Genomic DNA, 24,414 nt, shown 5'->3' with positions numbered 1-24,414 from the left:
CCCCTTTTCCTAATCTGTCACCATTCAGATAATAGCCTGTCTCTCTGTTTTTACCACCAAAGTGGATAACCTCACATTTATCCACATTATACTTCATCTGCCATGCATTTGCCCACTCACCTAACCTATCCAAGTCATTCTGCAGCCTCCTAGCATCCTCCTCGCAGCTCACACTGCCACCCAACTTAGTGTCATCCGCAAATTTGGAGATACTACATTTAATCCCCTCGTCTAAATCATTAATGTACAATGTAAACAGCTGGGGCCCCAGCACAGAACCTTGCGGTACCCCACTAGTCACTGCCTGCCATTCTGAAAAGTACCCATTTACTCCTACTCTTTGCTTCCTGTCTGACAATCAGTTCTCAATCCATGTCAGCACACAACCCCCAATCCCATGTGCTTTAACTTTGCACATTAATCTCTTGTGTGGGACCTTGTCGAAAGCCTTCTGAAAGTCCAAATATACCACATCAACTGGTTCTCCCTTGTCCACTCTACTGGAAACATCCTCAAAAAATTCCAGCAGATTTGTCAAGCATGATTTCCCTTTCACAAATCCATGCTGACTTGGACCTATCATGTCATCTCTTTCCAAATGCGCTGCTATGAATCCTTAATAATTGATTCCATCATTTTACCCACTACTGAGGTCAGGCTGACCGGTCGATAATTCCCTGTTTTCTTTCTCCCTCCATTTTTAAAAAGTGGGGTTACATTGGTTACCCTCCACGATAGGAACTGATCCAGAGTCAATGGAACGTTGGAAAATGACTGTCAATGCATCCGCTATTTCCAAGGCCACCTCCTTAAGTACTCTGGGATGCAGTCCATCAGGCCCTGGGGATTTATCGGCCTTCAATCCCATCAATTTCCCCAACACAATTTCCCGACTAATAAGGATTTCCCTCAGTTCCTCCTCCTTACTAGACCCTCTGACCCCTTTTATATCCGGAAGGTTGTTTGTGTCCTCCCTAGTGAATACCGAACCAAAGTACTTGTTCAATTGGTCTGCCATTTCTTTGTTCCCCGTTATGACTTCCCCTGATTCTGACTACAAGGGACCTACGTTTATCTTTACTAACCTTTTTCTCTTTACATATCTATAGAAACTTTTGCAATCCGTCTTAATGTTCCTTGCAAGCTTCTTCTCGTACTCCATTTTCCCTGCCCTAATCAAACCCTTTGTCCTTCTCTGCTGAGTTCTAAATTTCTCCCAGTCCCCGGGTTAAGAGTCAACCACGTTGCTGTGGGTCTGGAGTCACATATAGGCCAGACTGAGTAAAGGCAGCAGATTTCCTTCCCTAAAGGACATTAGTGAATCAGATGGGTTTTTATGACAATCCGGCGGTTTCATGGTCACCATTACTGATACTAGCTTTTTTATTCCAGATTTTCCTAATTAATTGAATTTAAATTCCCCAGCTGACGTGGTGGGATTTGAACTAATGTCTCCGGATCATTAGTCCAGGCCTCTGCATTACTAGTCCAGTCGGATAACCACTATGTTACCATACCCCTAAATGACCAATTTTCATTACATGCACCCTATTCTATATACATAATGCTACTTGCAGTTTGTGCTGGAAAAATTTGAAGATCCTAATACTTGGGTCTTCATACTATCGATTATAAATAAGAAAATGCAGATTCAGAATAAAGCTACTTATTAATGACAAGTGTTGACAGAAATGATAAACATTCCCGACTATAATGGTCCAAGTGGGAAAGATGCATCTTCTCAGGAGAGAATGATCCACGTCATAGAATCACAGAATGGTTAGAGCACAGAAGGAGGCCATTCAGCCCATCATGCCCATGCCCGCTCTCTGCAAGAGCACTTCCACTGGAGTGTTCCTCCTCATCTCACTGTGTCCTCGGGTTCTCGACCCTTCTGCCAATGGGAACAGTTTCTCTCTATCTACTCTGTCCAGATCCCTCATGATTTTAAATTCAGATATTACAGTTGATTTTGAATCAACTGCAGATATCTTGCTATTCAACGACTATTTTGGGATAAAGAGAGCACTCGCATTGAATTCTACTGCACACTCAATTCATTCTTCTAAGAATAATGAGATGAGGAACAATACTCCAGTGGAGTTGATGGAAGGAGTAAAGCTGCTAGCTTGTTTAGCCCCAATACAAGACATTAGCACCTCAACAGTAAGAAATTAATACACTAGATTTTAAGTTGTAATGCACAGAAGAGTCTAAAACTTGCCAGGTACCATTTAAATAACTATATATTAGCCGTCTACCATTTATGTCAGCAATTAGATAAACCTCTATCTGCTATGCTGCAATCTGTGTGCCTTGCACTTATTAATGTCACGTAATTTTTCCAGAGCATCTGAAATGTTGGCCCTGAAGAACTTGAATGTTCAAATAAATCAACGGGTATTTAAATTTCTTTAGTTAAAAAAATCTAAACATTTTATATGCTGGAATATTTAGTTCAAACAAATTGTAGAAATTATTACAAAACTCCATCCCACCTGTTGCTGATAATTCAAAGTTTATAAAACAATGGACTGACCCAATGATTTGCATTAAGCAGCATACACAGGAGAGGAAGGCAGGGAGTTGGGGCTGAAAGGAGGTTTGAATCATCCGATAGTTTGAAATAAGAATAGACTGTAAGCGTAAGCTCCAGTTTCATTTGCAAACAACTCCAATTTTGTTTAGTTGCTGATTACCTGTAATTCCCAAATTGTGAAGTTAGTTTACAACCTGCTGATTGTTGTAGCGTAATGTATGTCACACCCAACTCTTCGTATTCCCTGTAGCTTCTCGCACTGCTGCTGAAAAAGAAGGTCCGACTGTTAAATGCCAGGATTTTTCAACTTATACTGACTGTAGTTGGAACGGTGGAGTTGGGGCGAGGCACCTCAACAATTCAGAATGACTGCGCTTTCAGAGACCTCCTTTGTGATTTTGAGGTAAATGGACTTTGCAATATTCACATCTAAGTCTTGTCAATAAGTGTTGGTAGGATGTTGAGATGTCTGCGCTCCTCTAATTCTGCTCTCTTGAGCATCCCTGATTATAATCGTTCGAACATTGGTGGCCGTGTCTTCTGTTGCCTAGGCCCCAATCTCTGGAACTCCCTGCCTAAACCTCTCTGCCTCTCTTTCCTCCTTCAAGACCTACCTCTTTGACCAAGCTTATTGTAATTTCTCCTTATGCGACTCGGTGTCAAATTTTTATCGTGTAATACGCCCTTGAAGTGCCTTGGGAAGTTTCACTACAAAAAAGGCGCGATATAAATACAAGTTGTTGTTGTTTTTTAAAAAAAAATTCGTAGCCAATCGTTCCAATTCTTTGTCAAATCACAAACGCCAGAGGTCACCTTGCACACGCCAAGGATCACTCTGCGCCAATGCTCTTAGCCAAAAGGCCTAGAGCCACTGCACCGTTCCTGGAAGTACTGCAATACCAGGTTCGTGCCATGGAGGTGGATGGGTCAGGTCCCCCACACACCTCCGTGGAGGTGGATGGGTCAGGCCCCCCACACACCTCCCTGGAGGTGGATGGGTCAAGCCACCCCACCCACCTCCTGTTTCACAACACAACACAAGTTGTTGTTGTTGTTGCTGTGAAGGCCATCCTGACTGAGATTGATCCAGTTCACACCTGGGGTCCACACACACACACTTTGAAGCAGGAGTCACTGGACAGTCTTCAGGACTGAACCTCTGGTTGTTTTTTTTTACTCCAGGCGCACTGAGGAGTTGTAGCCGAGAGGATTGGCTATCGCCCATTTTGCGTTACCGCCAAGCACCGATTTCAACGCCGATTTCTGCATGCATGTGTAGCTGCCCTTTTTGTCTTTAACTTCCTGTAGATTAACCTTGTTAGCACGAGAATTCACACAGTTCCAGGGCAGTTTATGTCCCCAGCACATTAAGCTGGTTTCTCATTGTCATTAATGGAATGCTTTCATTTTTTAAGATTTGGCTGAATGCTCCAGAGAAGCTTTATCTACTGCTCCTTCGACATTTTGTGGAACTTCTCAAAAGCAGGTAACGGCACATGTATTAGGAATCACTGCAATCTGATTGTTAGTTCATTTAATTTAAGAATTTACATTTGTATTACTTTTGGGGGTGATGGAGAAAGCGAATCGCAGATTTATTATGTGCATATGTATAAAACATGAAAATGAATAAATCCATCATTTATTTTTGAACGTGAAAATATTGCTGTTTGCACTTCCTAAATCAATATAATTATATCATTTCTCTCCAACTTGGAGTGACTTTGTGGAAGGGCTTGATGAAATATGACTCCTGCCAAATAATGCTGCTACACAACTACCTGCTATTTCACAAAGCTTTTTATTAAAATTCAATCTTGGGATGTGGGCATTGTTGCCCAAACTGGCATTTATTACCCATCCCTAGTCAGAAGGTGGTGGCGGTCCGCCTGCTTGAACCGCAGCAGTCCGTGAAGTGAAGCTAGTCCCACAGTGCGGAGGTAGGAGCTTCCAGAAGACAAAGACGGCAAAAGTCGTGGAATAGGACGGTCCCAGCGATGATGAAGGAATGGCGATGTATCGCCATGTCAGGATGGTGTGCGACCTTGGAGGTGGTGGTCTTCCCTTGCACTCGCTGCTTCTGTCCTTCTCGGTGGATGCTGCAGCTTTGGGGAGGGACTGCTGATGAAACCTTGGTGAGTTGCTGCAGCGCATCCAAAAGATAGCACACACTGCAGCCACGATCATCATCATCGGCAATCCCTCGAAATCGAGGAAGACTTGCTTCCATTCTAAAAGTGAGTTCTCAGGTCCAATTCGGGAACCACAGTCTCTGTCACAGCTGGGACAGACAGTGGTTGAAGGAAAGGGTGGCTGGGGAGTCTGGTTTGCCGCACGCTCCTTCCGCTGCCTGCGCTTATTTTCTGCGTGCTCTCAGCGACGAGACTTGAGGTGCTCAGCGCCCTCCCGGATGCTCTTCCTTCACCGGTACTTTGTTCCCTTTTATGAATGATTTTAATATGTCTCTTAACCAATAATTCTTGATGAGAAACCTTTAAGGAATACACCTGCTTCCTGTGTTATGACTGATGGGTTAGCCTTTAGTAAGATCAGTCAGTGGCTGAGTCATTCCATGAACTATGTGAGACTCTTCGGGCTGGAAATTCGGTTGAAGGTTTTTTAAGGCACTAATGTCAGGCAGGTGCTAAATTTAGCACCAGAAAATGGTTGGGGACGGCAGATAAAAGATTGCGTCCTGACAGTGGAGTGGAGCGCTAAGGGAGGTGGGTAACTGAAGATCCCGCGCTAAAGAGCCAGCTTCAGAGTGCCCTAAGAGAGACCTCCCTGCAAGATAAAATCGGAACAAACACAAAAAACATTCCCTATACATTACTCATTCCAAATATAGTTAAATCGCAAAAACAAAATCGCCTCGTGCAGTCATTCCCCCTTTGTGCTGCGGGACAGCTCTGCGCGCCAGCTTTCTCTGGCGGGGTCACTAGGGGGCGCTACGGGTGCAGCGCAAACCAAATATTGCAGCCGTGTCGATACCGGGGGCGTTGCACCTCAGCGGCGCCGGTACCGTTGCACTGAATTTGCCGAGCGGTGCGAATGCCGGCGCTCGCGGCTGCAAACCCTTTAGCGCCCCTGTTCCGAGGCTCGCGAGGGACGCTATCCACACGAATCGCCCTTGGTTCTTAAATTCATATTGTGTGGTTAAAAAAATCACCTCCGTGTTTTTGTGTTCCTCCCACAGTGATGGATACAGAAACGCCAAAGTTATGCACAGACTTCAGGTGGCACCGAGACTTGTCTTTCTCCTGAATGACCCAAATAATACCAGAACAAAGGTTCACGTCATATGTACTATCCTTGCAGACTTGCTGAGAAGCTACTTTAGCACGACAGATCTTCTGAGGTAACATTTTATGGGATGCTTTCATGAAATCGTGCTCCCAATGCAGATTCCCATGGTTTTTTTGTCCAATTGATGGAAAATGTTTTTACATAAGAATATGTCTCTTAAACAATAAATCTTAATGAGAAACCTTTAAGGAATACCTTTGAGCCTGCTCCGCCATTCAATAAGATCATGGCTGACCTGATCTTGGCCTCAACTCCACTTCCCTGCCCGCTCCCCATGACCCTTGATTCCCCATAGTTCAAGAATCTGTCTATCACAGCCTTGAATACATTCAATTACCCAGCTTTTCTTTGGGTTACCCCTTTCCTGTTTGTCACTTATCCCCATGAGCATGCAGAATTAGCAGCTCACCTTTACCCTGTTTTCTATCATGCTCAAGATCTGTAGAGGATTACCAACTAGTGTTTAAGGATTTTGCACAATATTATCTCATCCATTCTGAGTCGAGAATTATGGATAATCTGGTTAGATTCATGGATTCAAATGGTGTTTCAGGTAGCACCCATTCTGACGAAGGGTCTTCCATTGAATAATAATGTGTTTTCTCATTCAGATGCTGACTGATCTGAGCATGTGCAGTAAGGATACAGTGGCCTCGTGGCTATTGTACTGGACAAGCAATGCGGAGGACTCGAGTTCATAATCCCACCGTGGCAAATTGGGAAACTGAATTCAAGACAATCTGGTCATTTGTGGAAGCTACTGGATTGTGGCTCAACTGGTTCATGAATGTCCTTCAGGGACAGGAACCTGCCACCCTATCCCAGTCTGGCCTACATGTGACTCCAGCCCCTCATTGTGTGTTTACACTTACAGTGCTAGACAGGGTAGATGTAGGGAGGATGTTTCCCCTGGTTGGGGAGTCTAGAACATGGGGTCACAGTCTCAGAATGAGGGGTCGGCCATTTAGGACTAAGACGAGGAGAAACTTCTTCACTCAGAGGGTGGTGAATCTTTGGAATTCTCTATCCCAGAGGGCTGTGGAGGATCAGTCTTTGAGTATATTCAAGATGGAGATCAATAGATTTCATAGATTAATGGATATTAAGGGAATCAAGGGATTTGGGGACAGTGCAGGAAAGTGGAGTTGAGGTATGATCCCATTGAATGGTGGAGCAGGCTCAAGGGGCCAAATGTCCTACTCCTGCTCCTAATTCTTTTTCATTCTTACTGGCCTCAGGGCACCTAGGGCTTGGGAATAAATAACTGCCTTACCATTGTCACCCACATCCCAAGAACAGATATACTTTCAAATCTGTTTTTGTTTCAGATATCGGAGGTTTGCATTTTACTAGTTAATTTATTTTTTCTTGAAGTTAAATTGAGTCAATTTGGGGGCGATTTTAACCTCACTCGCTCAGCAGAAGCCTGGCGGGTGGGCAGTTAAAATCGCTCCTGGCTCTTACCTGTTCGAAAGCCGCCATGATCGCAACATCTGCAATTATAACCTGCTCTCCTGAGCAGACAGCAAGGACACACACCTGGAGCTAACAGGGTCCTTCCTTACATATGCATGTTGTGGCCTGATGACATCATTGAGACCCGACAGTAATTTTAACTCGAGCCTGAGCGGGGAATCCACCTGGAGTTAAAATCGGGGCCAATTGTGGCAACAATTCAAATATAGTGAGATATGAAAATATAACATTATCGCTCGGCTGCCAGTTAAAATGACTGACATAAATTGTAATGAAACATAGTGGTATAATTAGAGACATATTTGAAGGTTAATTACTATTGAAATATTTAATATTCTCCATTGAAGGATTGGATTATTCCTTACTTACACATTGCCTCCAGCTTCCATGAATGAAAAATTAATTTCGCTTGAAACAGTTTCTGATACATCAATAGATGGTGAGATTTCTCTAATTTATTTAAAACAATTATATTCCAGATGTGTGCATTTGGTGTGTCACACAAATGCTAAACCTGATCTATCTTACTCTTTATTTCTTTTGTTATTTGAAGTCATAAATCAAGTGTCTGGAAGGACAATATGGCTAAGAAACCAGCTATTGAAGACACTGTTAGAGGTCTTGTCTTGTGGCCGCCTTAGTCTCAATTCTAAGTAGGTATTTTCTTGAACTCTTTTTATTTTTAAAACTCGTCTCTTCTCCTAAACTAAATGCTCTCTTTTTAAAAAAAAAAATTGTTCCCATCAGAGATCAGGAGAAAATGTTTACGTCCCTTGGGCCTGACTGGTTCTTGCTGTTCATGCAAACTCATCTTCATCCGACTTCTGTGATCCTGAGTGCAAGACTACTACTTCACTTCCTCTACAATCCCACACTGTTGACCAAGTTCAGAGATGGCATGGCAGGAAATGTATGGTTAGAAAACAGTACAGCAGAATGTAATATCTTAATGGGTAAGTCTTAATGTATATAAAACTAAAGCTTTCATCTTAAGTCTATAAATCATATTTTCATACGTACTCTTCTTTCATTCATTTTATTACTCTTTAAATTTTGATTCGGTCTGCGCTGTTTTAGACACTTGGATAATTTCCATGTCTTTAGACTTTAACTTTCCTCAGCACGGCACCGGAGTGTAAGCCTAGGTTTTGGGCTCAAGTCCCTGGAGTGGAACTTGAACCCACAACCTTCTGACTCACAGGCAAGAGTTAAAGTTAGGAATTAGGGACAAGTACAGTCCTGACATTCCCGCGATTGGTCATGGAGCTAGTTTACATAACATTACTGATCTAACAAATTTTTGGGGGCAGCTGAAACGGAGGAGGGCGCTCCGTAGTCCCTCGTGGTTGACCATATCAAAGGCCTTTGTGAGGTCAAAGAAGGCCATGTACAAGGGTTGGTGCTGTTCCCTGCATTTCTCTTGTAGTTGTCACGTGGTGAAGATCATGTCTTAGTGGACGGAATCCGCATTGCGACACTGGGAAGAACTATTCAGCTACCAGGAGAAGACGATTGAGGAGGATTCTTTCAATGGCTTTCCCAGTGGCCGACAGCAGGGAGATTTCTCTGCAATTGCCGCAGTCAGATTTGTCCCCTTTTTGAAGATGGTCATGATTACAGCATCTCTGAGATCTCCCGGCGTGCTCTCGTCCTTCCAGATAAGAGAGGTGAAGTCATGCATTGGTGCCATCTGGAGCACTAGCGCTGCCTCCGCAAGATCCTGCAAATCCACTGGGAGGATCGACGCACCAACGTCAATGTTCTCGATCAGGCCAACATCCCCAGCATCGGAGCACTGACCACGCTCGGCCAGCTCCATTGGGCGGCCACATCGTCCGCATGCCCGACACGAGACTCCCTAAGCAAGCGCTCTACTCTAAACTCCTACATGGCAAGCGAACCCCAGATGGGCAGAGGAAACATTTCAAGGACCCTCAAAGCCTCCTTGATATAAAGTGCAATGTCCCCACCGGCATCTGGGAATCCCTGGCCCAAGACTGCCCAAAGCGGAGGCAGAACATCCGGGAGCATGCTGAGCACCTCGAGTCTCATCGCCCAGAGCATGCAGAAATAAAGCGCAGGCAGCGGAAGGAACGTGCGGCAAACCAGACTCCCCACCCACCCTTTCCCTCAACCACTGTCTGCCCCATCTGTGACCGAGACTGTAATTCTCGTATTGGACTGTACAACTGCCATTTTTAGAGTGGAAGCAAGTCTTCCTTGATTCCATGGGACTGCCTATGATGATGATGATGATGACTGATCTGATGATAAGGATAAGGAAAGAAAGCAGGAAAGACTTGAATTTATATAGCTCCTTTCACGACCACCGGACATTTCAAAGCGCTTCATAGCCAATGAAGTACTTTTGCGGCTGGATTTTCGGTTTTTAGGATTTCGGGGTGTTAATGGCGGCGGGGCAATCCTAATACCGCCTGGAAAAAGTTTGCACCTCTGTCAGCAAAATTGGGCAGCTGGTCCTGAGTGTGGGGCGGGGCGCTAGGGGAGACGTTACACACCTCTCTTAGGGCGCTAGGCCGGCTGAGCAAGTGAAAATCCCGAGCTAAACAGCCGGCCTCGGAGCGCTCTGAGAGAGGCCTGGGGAGGAAAGAAAAACCTGAAAGAAACATTCCCAATACATAGCCCACGCCACCACCACAAATCACAAAAAGAAACAATCACACTTACCTGAAGTGGACATTACTTACCTCACCGCAGCCGGTATAGGTCGGACCGCCCGTTTCCACAGGCAGCCCCCAGTGCGGCGCTCTACGCAGTGCTAAGGGTCAGGCGGGAGACAAAGATCAAACCGGTGTGTCGCAACCACAGCCATTGCACACTGGCTCGCCTCTCCCGGGCGGTAATGATCCGTGCCCCGCCGAAACCGGCTCCGAAAACCCCGGCGAGGTGCTGGAGGCTGGCCGCCCGCCCAGAAGAGCTCACCGCCGCCATTGCCGCCGCTCCGGGGCGTAAACAGAGGCGGGCAGGAACAAAGAATCCAGCCCTTGGAATGTAGTCACATGTTGTAATGTGGGAAACGTGGCAGCCAATTTGCGCACAGCAAGCTCCCATAGACAGCAATGTGATAATGACCAGATAATCTGTTTTTTGTTATGTTGATTGAGGGATAAATATTGGCCAGGACACTGGGGATAACTCCTCTGCTCTTTTTCGAAATAGTGCCATGGGATCTTTTACATCCACCCGAGAGAGCAGACGGGGCCTCGGTTTAACGTCTCATCCGAAAGACGGCACCTCCGACAGTGCAGCACTCCCTCAGCACTGCACTGGAGTGTCAGCCTAGATTTTTGTGCTCAAGTCCCTGGAGTGGGACTTGAGCCCACAACCTTCTGACTCAGAGGCGAGTGTGCTACCCACTGAGCCACAGCTGACACATATTAATGCAAGATTAATTTAATGCTTTCCTGTAAATGCAATGTCATGTGTACAAGCAAATTGAAATTATCAAAAATGTTATACAGTACTTCGAAATTTTTTTCCAAAATACCAAAACAAATTCCTTGTCATTTGGTCTTCGGTTATAGACAATATCAAATCTCGACCCCAAGCCTGCAGCCAGACCCTGTGTTTCTTTCCTGGATTTGAAATGATGCTAATGTTTGTGAGCCATCACATCGCCATACCTGAGCTGTACCTGCTCTTGGCTGCTTTGGTCTTACAGAAGCCGCTTACTGAGATGCCAGAAGACTCCAAGGTAGTGTCTCCCTAATTATAGAAGATGTACCTTGCAGTTTTTGTTGCTGTTGCCATTATTGGAAGATTGACTTACTTTAGATACTTAATATAGTCGCTGGGAAATAAATCATCGGCACAACTTTGGAAGAACAAGTAATCTTTAATTTATGTATTTATGACCTTAAGTCAATGAAGTACTTTTGAAGTGTGGTCACTGTTGCAAAAAAGACGCATTTATATAGCACCTTTGATAGAATCATAGAAATTTACAGCACGGGAGGAGGCCATTTTGGCCCGTTGTGTCTGTGCCGGCAAGGTGACAACCAAATTGCACACAACAAGGTCTGACAAACCGCAATCAGATAAATGACCAGATAATCTGTTTTAGTGATGGTGGTTGAGGGATAAATGGTCAGGATTCACTGCTCTTCTTCGAGCAGGCAAACATTGGTTTAATGTCTCATCTGAAAGACGGCACCACTGACAGTGCAGCACTTCCTCAGTACTGAACTGGAGTGTCGGTCTAGATTATGTGCTCAAGTCTCTGGAGTGGGCCTTCAATCCATGACCTACTGGTTCACAGGAAGGGCCAATGCTGAACCAATGTTGAATGTGGAATAAATGAGTAATTTCCTCTATGCTATATGGCTGGGAAATAAAGAATATTTCATGGGTGATATTAGACAAATGTCTGTCTTTCTGCAGTTCATTTTTACTGATTATTAGACAAAATTATTTTTTTAATGAAAGAGAGAGCCTAATATTGCATGCTCTATGAGTGAGTTACAGAGTTGACATTCAGCCAAAGGACTGTGACAGTACCACAAACCACAGTAGCAGATCTCAAGTGCTGATGGAATTTGCGAGTGAATTATGCCCAGTGGCATCTTAGATTGAAAGTTTTGAACTTAAATGATCCATAAAACACCATTACATTTACACTGAAGGGATCAAGTGTTGCAAGGAAACCTTTACAGCCCATTAAGCTCAGATTTATGTTCCTTTTTGCAGATACAGACGTAGAATGAATCATAGAATGGTTACAGCACGGAAGACGGCCATTCGGCCCGTCGAGCCCGTGCCGACTCTCAGCCAGTCCTCACTCCCCCACCCTTTCCTCCAGATATTTATCCAACTCCCTTTTGAAAGATAAAATTGAGTCTGCCCCACCACCCTGTCGGGCAGTGGATTCCAGATCCTACCCACAACTGCCCAATTCTGTTGTTATTTTCAGACTCTTCTTCCAATTCCTGACTGGAGTTTTAAAGTGTCTTCGTTTTTACAACTCGAGTCCGAAAAAGGAGAGTTTGGGACAGGTACACATGGGAAGTCGGAACAAACTATGGATGCATTATTGGTTCTTTTTAAATGAATGCTGATGCAAGTGATCTCTAGAATATAACTTTATTTATGCGTTCCAGTAGTCTTCTAGCTATTAGCACCTACATCACACACTGTGTGTGATGACAACCCTAAAAGCAACACCTCTGTATTTTATGGCCTGTTTTATGATGCCAAATTCCTTCAAGGGAAAACTGTCCTGAAGATCTTCCACCAGTGAGTAGCTTATGATCTCATGTATGAGTTGTAGCATGACCTCACTGCACCTGGATATCTTGCTTCCACCAAGGCCCATCTGAAATGGTGTTATGCCAGTTATATTAGCTCCAGAGTAGCAGTCAATGCAGCTATTTGCTCTTATCTACCACTGCCAATGATGGATTTGTTGGGTTTCAGTGCTCTCGATCAGACCAACATCCCCAGCATTAAAGCACTGACCACACTCGACCAGCTCCATTGGGCGGGCCACATTCGCCGCATGCCCAACTCAAGTCTCTCAAAGCAAGCGCTCTACTCGGAACTCCTACACAGCAAGTGAGCCCCAGGTGGGCAGAGGAAACGTTTCAAGGACACTCTCAAAGCCTCCTTGATAAAGTGCAACATCCCCACTGGCACCTGGGAATCCCTGGCCCAAGACCGCTCTAAGTGGAGGAAGAGCATCCTGGAGGGTGCTGAGCACCTCGAGTCTCGTCGCCGAGAGCATGCAGAAAGCAAGCGCAGACAGCGGAAGGAGCGTGCGGCAAACCAGTCTCCCCACCTGTGACGGAGACTATAATTCCCGTATTACTGTTCAGTCACCTGAGAACTCACTTTTGGAGTGGAAGCAAGTCTTCCTCAATTTTGTGGACTGCCGATGATGATGACGATGGGTTTCTGATCCTATTCATGTCTCTCACTCCTGCCACTATCTAACGGCTGCAATGAGTTCTACCTCCTCATCGCAACACTCCTTGGTTGTCCTGCTGCTGTTGTACCAGCCACAGCTGCCAGATACTCTGGCCTCCTCCAAAAACTGGATTATCACCATGGAGACACGCCATGCAGCAGGCGCGAGGGCGCAAGAGATTTCACAGGGAGCCTGAATGCCCAGTCTGCTCAACCTGACCAATCTTTTCGGCGCAGTTGAGGGACATGGTGTGAGGAAGGGGACCCGTGCTAGCAATCGGTTGTAAGATCGGCCTGTGACAGCTAGACATAATACAGCAGTAAGATTAGTGACAGAGTATAATTACTGAATATGATGTCCACAAAGCAGAACAACAACGTGATTCACAGCAGGGTGTAACACGGTGCATTTATACTTTTTACAGTGGTGTGTGTATAATTATGTAGTTGGTATGTGCAGTCTAAAAAAATCTGATAAAGGTGAAATCAGCAGAAAGTTAATTGATGATGTGTCGCACTGTACAATCTTATAGCATCATCATCATCATAGGCAGTCCCTCAGAATCGAGGAAGACTTGCTTCCACTCTTAAAATGAGTCCTTAGCTGGCTGAACAGTCCAATATGAGAATCACAGTCCCTGTCACAGGTGGGACAGGCAGCCGTTGAAGGTAAGGGTGGGTTGGACTGGTTTGCCGCATGCTCCTTCCGCTGCCTGCACTTGATTTCTGCATGCTCATGACGATGAGACTCAAGGTGCTCAGCGCCCTCCCGGATGCACTTTCTCCACTGAGGGTGGTCTTTGACCAAGGACTCCGAGGTGTCAGTGGGCCAACACTGCCCTCATCACATCAATAGCTGTAGAGATAAAATGGGACTGCCGAAATTATATTCTAAAGATTTACGAGCATGATTCCAGGAATGAGGGACTTCAGTTACGTGGATAGACTGGAGACGCTGGGGTTGTTCTCCTTAAAGCAGAGGTTAGATAGAGGTGTTCAAAATCATGAGGGGTCTGGACAGAGTAGATAGAGAGAAACTGTTCCCATTGGTGAAAGGGTCGAGAACCAGAGGATACAGATTTAGGGTGATTGGCAAAAGAAACAAAGACGACATAAGAAAAAACGTTTTTACGCAACGAGTGGTTAAGATCTGGAATGCACGGCCTGACAGGGTGCTGGAGACAGACTCAGTAACAGCTTTCAAAAGGGAGGTGGATAAGTACCTGAAAGAAAGGAACTTGTAGGGCTACGGGGAAAGGGCAGGGGAGTGGGACTAGCTGAGGTGCTCTTGCAGAGAGCCGGCACGGACATGACGGGCCAAATGGCCTCCTTCTGAGCTGTGACCATTCTTTGATTCTATGACTCTATGAAAGCAGTTTGATATGGTGTTTGTAGGAAATGGTTTAATGAACATGACATGAGATTACAGGCAATGTATATACAACACCAATGTTAATTTAAATATGCTAAGCTAACTCTTAATTCCAATTTCTGAAGGATTTGGATCGGATCCTTAATTTTGTTAATCTGTCTGATAGATGTCAAAAATAAGCTAAGGGTATTTCAGATCAAAGCTCTGTTAAACTATGTACAAAAATGCAATAAAGTGTTAATCCAATTGAGTGAGAAGCGTGGGGAAAAAAACACAGAAAGAACATTCTAGACCTTGTTTATGCCATGACTGCCTTTACCTTCGTGGGTTTGTACCCGACAGGTGCAATTTAATAGGGCTGTAGTTTTTTGAAAAAAGTCAACCAGTCTATAGTACAGGGAAGGTGGAATGTTAAATATTTTGGTTTACAAATGATAGCATGCTTTTGGTGACTGAATAAAGAATGGGTTTATAGAGTCATGAATTGTTTCCCTAGATGGACCTTGACACGATGATTACTTGGCTTCTGGAACAAGTGAGACCAAATCTGAGTGAAAAGGCCATAAAAATCCCAAATGGATTGTGCACTGAAGCTGCGTTGGTTCTGCTGGAGTTGGTGAGAGCTATATTAAGCAAGGTGAGACAATATGTTCAAACATGCTTTAAATATTGGGCTGTAAAGCACAAGTTAAACCCCATAGCTGGCAGAGCGCCATAGAAACAGGTTCCCTGTGGTCTCGCAACACTTCAAGGGGCCCACTGCCTTACACAAATCGACAAACAGCGAACTCCGGCATACAAGGGGGAAGGACCATGAGCAGTCTTTCTGATTGGTGGTCCCACAGGCCCCACACCAGCAGTGCCATCTAGTAGATTTACTCCCAAGTCCTCAGTGTCTTAAGTCCTTGCTGTAGTTGTTGCTGAAATGTAACCGCATTTAAGATTTCAGCAAAAAGTGCACTAAAACCATGAGCAGCTACATTAATACTTAAAGATCTTCCTTGTGGTGTTTCTCAGAGACTTGATCATTGAGGCTAGGTCATTGAATATATTTAAGGTGGAGATAGACAGATTTTTGAACGATAAGGGAGTCAAGGTTATGGGGAACGGGCAGGGAAGTGGAGTTGAGGCCAGGATCAAATCAGCCATGATCTTATTGAATGGCGGAGCAGGCTCGAAGGGCAAAATGGCCTACTCCTGCTCCTATTTCTTGTGCTCTTAAGTTCTTATGTTGATGTGCAGTAGCTCCATAAAAGCTAAATATTGAAGGTTTCTGAGTGATGTTCCAGTACAGTGCCATATAATTATTATTAAGTACTGTTTTAGAAGACGTAACAAATGGATAAAGTAGAAAGTCTAAGTATGGATAAAAGTTGACAGGTGGTATCGGCTTGCATTCTTTTGCTAACCCGCTCAAGTAGCCATTCGTATCTGAGCCTGGACAGTGAGCTTTAGTTCACTCATCTTACCGAACTCTCCACATGTACATCTACCAGAAGGACTCACTCTATAGCAACCAGAGGCAGGAACCCTGGCGGAATTTCTCTCCCGATTCCATGAGCGCTGGCTCAACGTATTGTGCACCAGTTGCTGCCCAACTGAGATCGGCTAACTCTACATCGACTGGACCTCGACCCTCGACCTTCTGCTTGGTATGGTCGGGTACTACGTTGGACAGTATCTTTACCTACTAGACCTGAGGCTGGCTAATGCCTGGCAATTTCTGGAAATTTGTCACCTCCCATGTGTAACATTTAAACCTTTATAAACCCAGATTCCCGACTCAAAGTTATTTGTGAAGAACTAGTTTGATTGTTTTAAACTGATGCAGTCATTTTAGAGACGCAGAATTTTGACACATCTGTTTATTAACAATGATAGAAAGACAAAGGGGCGAAAATTCCGGTTGCTTGCGCCTCCCATTAGCGGGAGTTTAGCGACGACGATAACCGGTAGCGCCCCGCTCTTATTGGTAGCGCCCTGGGCTGCTGCGCCGGCGATGAGGACATCATCACCGTGCGCAGTGACCCGTTATCACCCCGGAGCGAAAATTTGGTAGTGCCCCCTGAGGCTGCCGGTGGTGATAAGCCCAATTTTGTTTGTGGGTGGGACTTTAACGCCTGGCACAGGAAGTTCCACCTCACAGCTGTTACCGCCCCCAATCGGGGCGGTACTCAAAACCTTGCCGAAAGTTTATAGTTTATGGTTGGATTATAGTTTGATCTTTCGCACTGAGTGCGTTTCCAGGCCTTTCCCCTACTTATTGTATTGCCAAATCCTGTGTCTCAGAAGCTTCATTTCATTGCTGTGTCCTTTCTCAGTGTGTACTGAGGGTGTTGAGTGCCAAACAGATTGGCCTGAAGTCAGATGAATATATAGCTCTGTTCACTTCTAGTTTTACTTCTTCAGGCGTGAAAATTCTATCGTGGGAAAGCAGAAGTGCTCCTCAGACAGGCAGCTCTCTATGGCAATAATAATGTCCAATTTACAGTCCAAACATCTTCTGACAGGTGTGAGCTTTGCAAATCATTTCCAGCAAAGAAGTGACTTTTTGCGTTCATGGGATGTGGGCAAGGCCGGCATTTATTGCCCATCCCTAATTGCCCTCGAGAAGGTGGTGGTGAGCCACCTTCTTGAACTGCTGCAGTCCGTGTGGTAAAGATATTCCCACAGTGCTGTTAGGGAGGGAGTTCCAAGATTTTGTTCCTGCGACGATGAAGGAACGGCCGATATATTTCCAAGTCAGGATGGCATGTGACTTGGAAGGGAACTTGCAGGTGGTGGTGTTCCCATGCACCTGCTGCCCTTGTCCTTCTAGCTGGCAGAGGTTGTGGGTTTGGCGAGTATATTACCTCAAGTACCTTCAAAGTAATAAAAACAGAAAATTCCAGAAATACTCAACAGATCAGGCAGCATATGTGGAGAGAGAAACAGAGTCAACCTTTCGTCAGAACTGGAAAAAGTTAGAGATGTAACAGGTTTTAAGCAAGCGCAGAGGCAGGGAAAGAGGGGAGAAAAGAACAAAAGGGAAGATCTGTGATAGGATGGAAGGCAGGAAAGGTTAAATGACAAAAGGGACGATGGTGCCTGTTGCGTCCTTAGATGCTCTAGTAATGACCCCACGAGGCAGTGTGTTGTACTTGAACTGTAGTGACCTTAGTCCTTTATTAGTTATCTCCAGAGTGAGGATCACACCTGGTGGCCTGCCTTTTATACTAGACCAGGCACACCTGTAATTGTTGAACTCACTACTGTGCCGGGAAGGCTGTAAAGTGCCTAATCGAAAGGTGAGGTGCTGTTATCCAAGCTTACGTTGAGCCTCATTGGAACAGTGTGGGAGTTCGAGGACTTCAAAGCAGTTTGTTGCTCATACTTGGTTTTAAATAACTTATTACGTGTACAACCGATTTTCAGAATGTTCTCCCGAGGACTGATATGTGGCTATATCGAAGATTCTCTGCCGGGTTAGAGTTAGCATAAACTGACGTTCGTTAACTGCTGAATATGTAGGCACTCAGTGGATCAAAGCATCAGCTCTTTTATCCCATGTGTGAGGGGTAGCACATCTGAATAAGCAAATTATGAGGGATTTCTGAATGTCAATCCCAGCAGTCAGATAAAAATGGGATTCCACAGGTATCAGTTAAGCAAGAGTTAAAAGCCATAATCATGATGAACTTATTTATTCGGAAAATAACTTAGGCTTAATTTTAGTGGGGTTCTTACAAGCGTGGAAGGTAGTTTAATACTCCCCATAGTCTTGTGAAGCAGATTTCATCTCTCTTCATGGAAGTCTGGTTGCCATATTAAAAATCTTCTATAGACTCACAAATATTAGTTTTATAGCCAGTCATGGAGCTTCTGAAACCATTTAACTCCATGACTAAGCAATGCTTCAAATATTTCACGGCAAAATGCTGATTCTGTAAAAGATTGCAAATCGCTACTTGAATGTTAAGAATCTCTTGGAGGAACATTTATCGCGTAGGGTTTAAATAATGTTAAAACGTGATTAGTGCTCGGTACTTTAGTAACATTTGTAGTCGATGCTCTGTTGATTGCAGGATGAACCGTTAGGAGATGTGTACAATATCATAATAGTTTCATAGATAACATAAATTGGTGAATTTTACTGACGTGAACAAGTCGGCTGGTAATGTCTTCATGGGCTTTCTTGCACTGCTCTGGCTGCTAGCTGTTTGTCATTCTTACTGATGATAATTACAACCTTTCTATTATTAATGCTTTTCTTATGGTGTTGAGAGTTATTTAAGAGCCTTTTTTTCCAGCAAATTGTACTAAAGCATTATCTGATAGATTCAAAGACATCTGAGAATAATTTTGATGTTGCCTCTGTATTAGATAGCAGTAGTCATCCTTACTCGAGTCAGTCAGTCAACCTACCTAACTGGCTGTTCATGACACAAGCCCTTGCTATCATATTCCCTACTCTATTGACCATTGTAGCTGTCAATTCAGTGTCACTCTGCCGTTCAGGTCTTCCCATAAAGATTTCAGGCATCTCAACTTTGACCAACAATGTGGTCTTTTCCCAGCTGCGACCCAGTCCATCACTTCCTGAGAGTGCTGATGTTCAGCAATGTGGTGCGTGTTCTACTCACTGCCATTGACTCAGCATACAAAATTTGATCAATGTTACATTGTACATTAATGATTTAGACGAGGGGATTAAATGTAGTATTTCCAAATTTGCGGATGACACTAAGTTGGGTGGCAGTGTGAGCTGCGAGGAAGGTGCTATGAGGCTGCAGAGTGACTTGGATAGGTTAGGTGAGTGGGCAAATGCATGGCAGATGAAGTATAATGTGGATAAATGTGAGGTTATCCACTTTGGTGGTAAAAACAGAGAGACAGACTATTATCTGAATGGTAACAGATTAGGAAAAGGGGAGATGCAACGAGACCTGGGTGTCATGGTACATCGGTCATTGAAGGTTGGCATGCAGGTACAGCAGGTGGTTAAGAAAGCAAATGGCATGTTGGCCTTCATAGCGAGGGGATTTGAGTACAGGGGCAGAGAGGTGCTACTATAGTTGTACAGGGCCTCGAGTATTGTGTACAGCTTTGGTCTCCTAACTTGAGGAAGGACATTCTTGCTATTGAGGGAGTGCAGCGAAGGTTCACCAGACTGATTCCCAGGATGGCGGGACTGACATATCAAGAAAGACTGGATCAACTGGGCTTGCATTCACTGGAGTTCAGAAGAATGAGAGGGGATCTCATAGAAACGTTTAAAATTCTGACGGGTTTAGACAGGTTAGATGCAGGAAGAATGTTCCCAATGTTGGGGAAGTCCAGAACCAGGGGTCACAGTCTAAGGATAAGGGGTAAGCCATTTAGGACCGAAATGAGGAGAAACTTCTTCACCCAGAGAGTGGTGAACCTGTGGAATTCTCAACAGAAAGTTGTTGAGGCCAATTCACTAAATATATTCAAAAAGGAGTTAGATGTAGTCCTTACTACTAGGGGGATCAAGGGGTATAGCGAGAAAGCAGGAATGGGGTACTGAAGTGCATGTTCAGCCATGAACTCATTGAATGGCGGTGCAGGCTCGAAGGGCCGAATGGCCTACTCCTGCATGTATTTTCTATGTTTCTATTACCTTATGAGCAAAGGCCTTTCAGCCCATTGAACCTCGTTCGTCTAACACTCAAAATTGCTCCGGGTTTAACATTTGAATTGTGAATACTCCTCGAGCTAGAAATTTGGTTGAGGGGTTCCTAAGGCACTAATGTCAGGCAGTCGCTAAATTTAGCACCGGGAACAGTAAAATTCGATTTTTGCGCCCTGACAGTGCAGTGGAGCGCTAAGGGAGGTGTTCTTCCACACCTCTCTTAGGGCGCTAGGCCAGGTGTGGAACTGAATATCCCGTGCTAAAGTTGTGTCCTAAGAGAGGTCTCCCTGCAAAAAAAAAAAATTGGAACAAAAAACATTCCCCATACATTACTCACCCCAAAACAACATATCAATCACCCTTCCCTCATGCAGTCATTCCTTCACTTAATGCCCCAGGACAGCTCTGAACGCCAGTTTTCTCTGGCGGGGTCACTAGAGGGCGCTACACATGCAGCACATACCAAATGTTGCTTCCGTGTCAATACCGGGGGTGTTGCACACCGGCGTAACGCTCCCGGGCAATACTCCTCAGCACCGCCGGTACACTGAATTTGCCGAGCGGCGCGAATGTCAGCGCTCGCAGCTGCAAACTCTTTAGCGGCCCTGATCCAACCCTCGTGAGGGACGCTATCAAACTGAATTTCTCCCCCCTAATGTCTTTATTCCCAATGCTTTCCTTGGAAGGTTATTCCAAGTATTTGTCACTCGCTCTGTGATGAAGCTTGTCCTGATCTCTGTTTTAAATTGACTTTTCTCTCATTTGAATCTATGTCCTCTGGTCCAACTGACCTGACTTGCATTGTGATATTCTGGGTTTTCCTTATCTATGAACCATTGAATATTTTTTATCCCTCAACGAGGTCCTCCCTTAACCTCCTCTCTCGACTGTCGAGCGTGAACATCTCCAATATGCGCTCACTGCTCATCCCCTTTGCATCTTTCTTGTTTATCTTCCCGACACTCTCTCCTGCTATTTCACTGCAGAGGTCACTCCTCATTACTTCAGAATTGGTCACTCTCTCACTATATTGCCAGGTCTAATGTATGCACTTGTGCGTATGCTCACAGAGTTGAGAGCTGTTGCATTTCTGGGGTCGGGAGGAGTCCGTGTTCCATGTGTATGTACAGTGTGTGAGGTTGCAGCCCCTCTTCCATTATTTGAAGGGGCTGCTCCTCGATTTTTGGCTGCACTTCAGTCCCACGCTTCTGATCTTTGGGCACTCGGTGCGGAGGGGAGCGGGCAGGTCGGGACGGCCTCTTTGTAGGACTGCTCCTGGACCTGGCCAAGGTGGCCATTAACTGGTCCAGGCATCGGGCGGTGGAGAGGGCCATTCAGCCCGACTGCCTGCCTCTCTTCCGCAGCTACGTTCTCGCCAGGGTGTCCCTGGAGATGGAGCACGCGGTGTCCACCGGTACGCCCGCGGCCTTCCGTGAGAGGTGAGCACCAGAGGGACTGGAGTGCATCATCACCCCCGGCAACCAAATTTTAATTTGATCTAAGTTTCCGTTAAAGGTTTATTTGGAAATTTGTGGGTTCCAGTGCGCTTGCCAAAAGGGAGCACTTGATTTAAAGTTAGAATTAAATTAGTTGTAGAGCTGCTGCATTGTGAGTGGCTTAGCCAGTCACGAGATGTTCACAAAACTCAATAAAACCCCAGTCAGTTGGGTCTGGGGCATCCACGATGAGGTATGCAGTTGTGAGCCTAGTGGATGAACTGGTAATGTGTAGTGTGATTGTTAAACTTTTGTTGATAAACCAACTAGTTTTTAATAGCAATGTGTTGCTATGAATTCTTTAGCAAAGAACCCATGAAGCAAATACATTACAATAGGCACCTATGTAACAATGATAGCAAGATCTTGCATTTATATAGCACCTTTAATGTAGTAAAATCTCCCAAGGCACTTACAGCCGATTGTCACAGCAGGTTTAACTTCATTTAATGTAGGCTACAATGGATAAATAATCATGTTGCTGTTATTCTTAGCCTATCTCAGACACTGACAACTCGTGGGAGGTCACTTACCCCAGGAGTGTGATGCAGTTCTTTTGCCATGTCTACTACATGATTCCGAATGAACCTTTGTGGAGGTCACCAGAGTTTCTGCAGGGCTTGGCTGCTGCTGGTTTTCCTACGGCCGGATCGCTCAGTCACATGGTATGTCCTGTCATTACAGTTTTGCATCTTCACACTGATGGATTTTTTTTTCTGGCTTTTGCCATTCCATTCAAATGTTTTGCAAATGCTTCAAATTGAACTCCAGAAATATTTACATTTTCTACAGCCAGGATTTATAGTGGAGAGTAAAATATAACCTCAACTGTTGGAAATACGTACAAGTTTAGAAATGCATAACAGCATCGGAAAGAGAAAAGACAAGCTAGCATTTTGAGTGTGAGCCCCGTTCTAATGAAGACTCATACCTGAAATGTTAACCTATCTTACTCTTTCTGTTGCTGACTGAATGGCTGAGAATTTTCAATGATTTTCTGTTTTTATATTCAAGTCTTTCGTTGCTGTTTCAACATAACAAGTTATGTTCCAATTTCTCACATCTGCAATATCTTAACACCTTTTCAATCTAACGGTACAGTTGGACCCCACAGGTTAACTTGCACTATAACTCTTCAATGATGGTGTAAGTGAATCAGGTGTCAGAGCCCGACCTTGTGCTGGAATGAGGCGGATTGAGACTCTCTGCAGAAGGGAATCTCACTCCGTCTCACCTTGGAGTTAATTCGGGCCTTCACACCTGATTCAGTGTTCGTACCAAACAGCTTCAGCTTTGCATCAGTGCTCAAGTGCATGCTCCGGTCTAAACAAATACCTTCTGCAGACTGGCATAACACATCATTTAGACATTGTTTTGTTCTGTGCTCCCACCATTGTGAGGGGTTGAAACACTTCCCAGGTCTCCCCCAGTGGTGTCTAGCTCGCGGCTGGGAAGCACATGACATCAACCTGGGATTGACCAGCTGCAATCACCCAGTTTGGCCTCTGGAAAGCCACTAAACATCTACTCATTATCTCCAAGACTGGACCAACAACTAGCTCTGTCAAGCCCGTGTGGTGGCTGGTGTGCAACGGCCACCTCACATTAAAAAAATCCACGCACAGGCATCTTCCACCCTTCAGGATGCAGTTCGGATCCTTCATTGAAACGTCTGTGAACTAGTCCTTTTTTTGGCGTGGAAGCAAGTCATCCTCATTTCGAGGGACTGCCTATGATGATGGTATCTCCAACAGTTTCCAGATTGACACCTCAGTTTCTTGGGGATAAAAGCTATATCTCCCCATGACCAAAGCAGTGTTTTGGTGCTTGAGTACATTCTGCCCGTTGTACTTGGCCCCTACTTCTGTCAGATTCTTTTTGAGGATTGCACATTCTTTTTGAACATTGTTCAATCTGTGAGTAATTTGAATATCAGTAATATCACTGATTAGAATGATTAACTAGAACTGCTAATATAATCTACCTATATGGAGTGGAAGTCACTTGGATAGTTCACAGAACCAGGCAACTGGAATTTCCCATCTGTGAAGTATAAACCATCTTTTTCCATGGTTAAATTCCTTATGAACATAGGAACAGGAAGAGACCATTCAGTCATTCGAGCCTGTTCCGCCATTCAATTAGATCACGGCTGATCTGTATCTTAACTGTATCTACCTGCCTTGGTACAGTAACACTTAATACCGTTGCCTAACAAAAATCTATCAATCATCTTGTATCCTTAAACCAGGTTTACTTGGTAACGTTAAATCTGAAGATGCTTCCTCAGTGTGACGTTTGTTGTTGATTGAGTCTCCATTTCTTTTGTTATAATGATTTAAATTGGTGTCGACTGCTACTACTCAATGGCTTATCATTGGGAACAAGAGTAAACTAACTGGTGGTTGTAACCCAATAGATGGCTCCTGCAGTTACTTTACTATGATTGATCGAAGTATAAGAGTGATTTGGTAGCAAGTAGACATGAAGATTATTGCTTTATATACTTGCTAAATTTTAACAGAAGTTAAATAAATAAAAATAAAGTTTCAGTGTAGACTTGTATAGTGTTGAGTTTCCCTGTACATTTGTTTTGTTTCTGAATTTGTCAGTGAAGGTGTCATCATAAACTACATTTAAAATGAAGATTTTACCTGGCTTTCAAAGA

General features: G+C 44.5%; 1 protein-coding gene across 1 annotated transcript in view; it reads left to right on the top strand.

Annotated features, from left to right (window-relative positions):
- Positions 1 to 24,414, top strand: part of wdfy4 (WDFY family member 4) — a 328,629-nt gene that overhangs the window by 88,323 nt on the left and 215,892 nt on the right. The window contains exons 24-32 of the mRNA XM_070865753.1: positions 2,790 to 2,942; positions 3,955 to 4,025; positions 5,736 to 5,897; positions 7,669 to 7,760; positions 7,875 to 7,974; positions 8,069 to 8,274; positions 10,867 to 11,036; positions 15,112 to 15,252; positions 22,241 to 22,411. Of these exons, the coding sequence (XP_070721854.1) occupies positions 2,790 to 2,942; positions 3,955 to 4,025; positions 5,736 to 5,897; positions 7,669 to 7,760; positions 7,875 to 7,974; positions 8,069 to 8,274; positions 10,867 to 11,036; positions 15,112 to 15,252; positions 22,241 to 22,411 (1,266 nt within the window). The remainder of the gene's footprint in view (positions 1 to 2,789; positions 2,943 to 3,954; positions 4,026 to 5,735; positions 5,898 to 7,668; positions 7,761 to 7,874; positions 7,975 to 8,068; positions 8,275 to 10,866; positions 11,037 to 15,111; positions 15,253 to 22,240; positions 22,412 to 24,414) is intronic.

This window comes from Pristiophorus japonicus, chromosome 22 (genome assembly GCF_044704955.1).
Source record: "Pristiophorus japonicus isolate sPriJap1 chromosome 22, sPriJap1.hap1, whole genome shotgun sequence".
In the NCBI taxonomy this organism is placed as follows: Eukaryota; Metazoa; Chordata; class Chondrichthyes; family Pristiophoridae; genus Pristiophorus; species Pristiophorus japonicus.
This window is presented reverse-complemented; position numbering and strand designations above follow the sequence as displayed.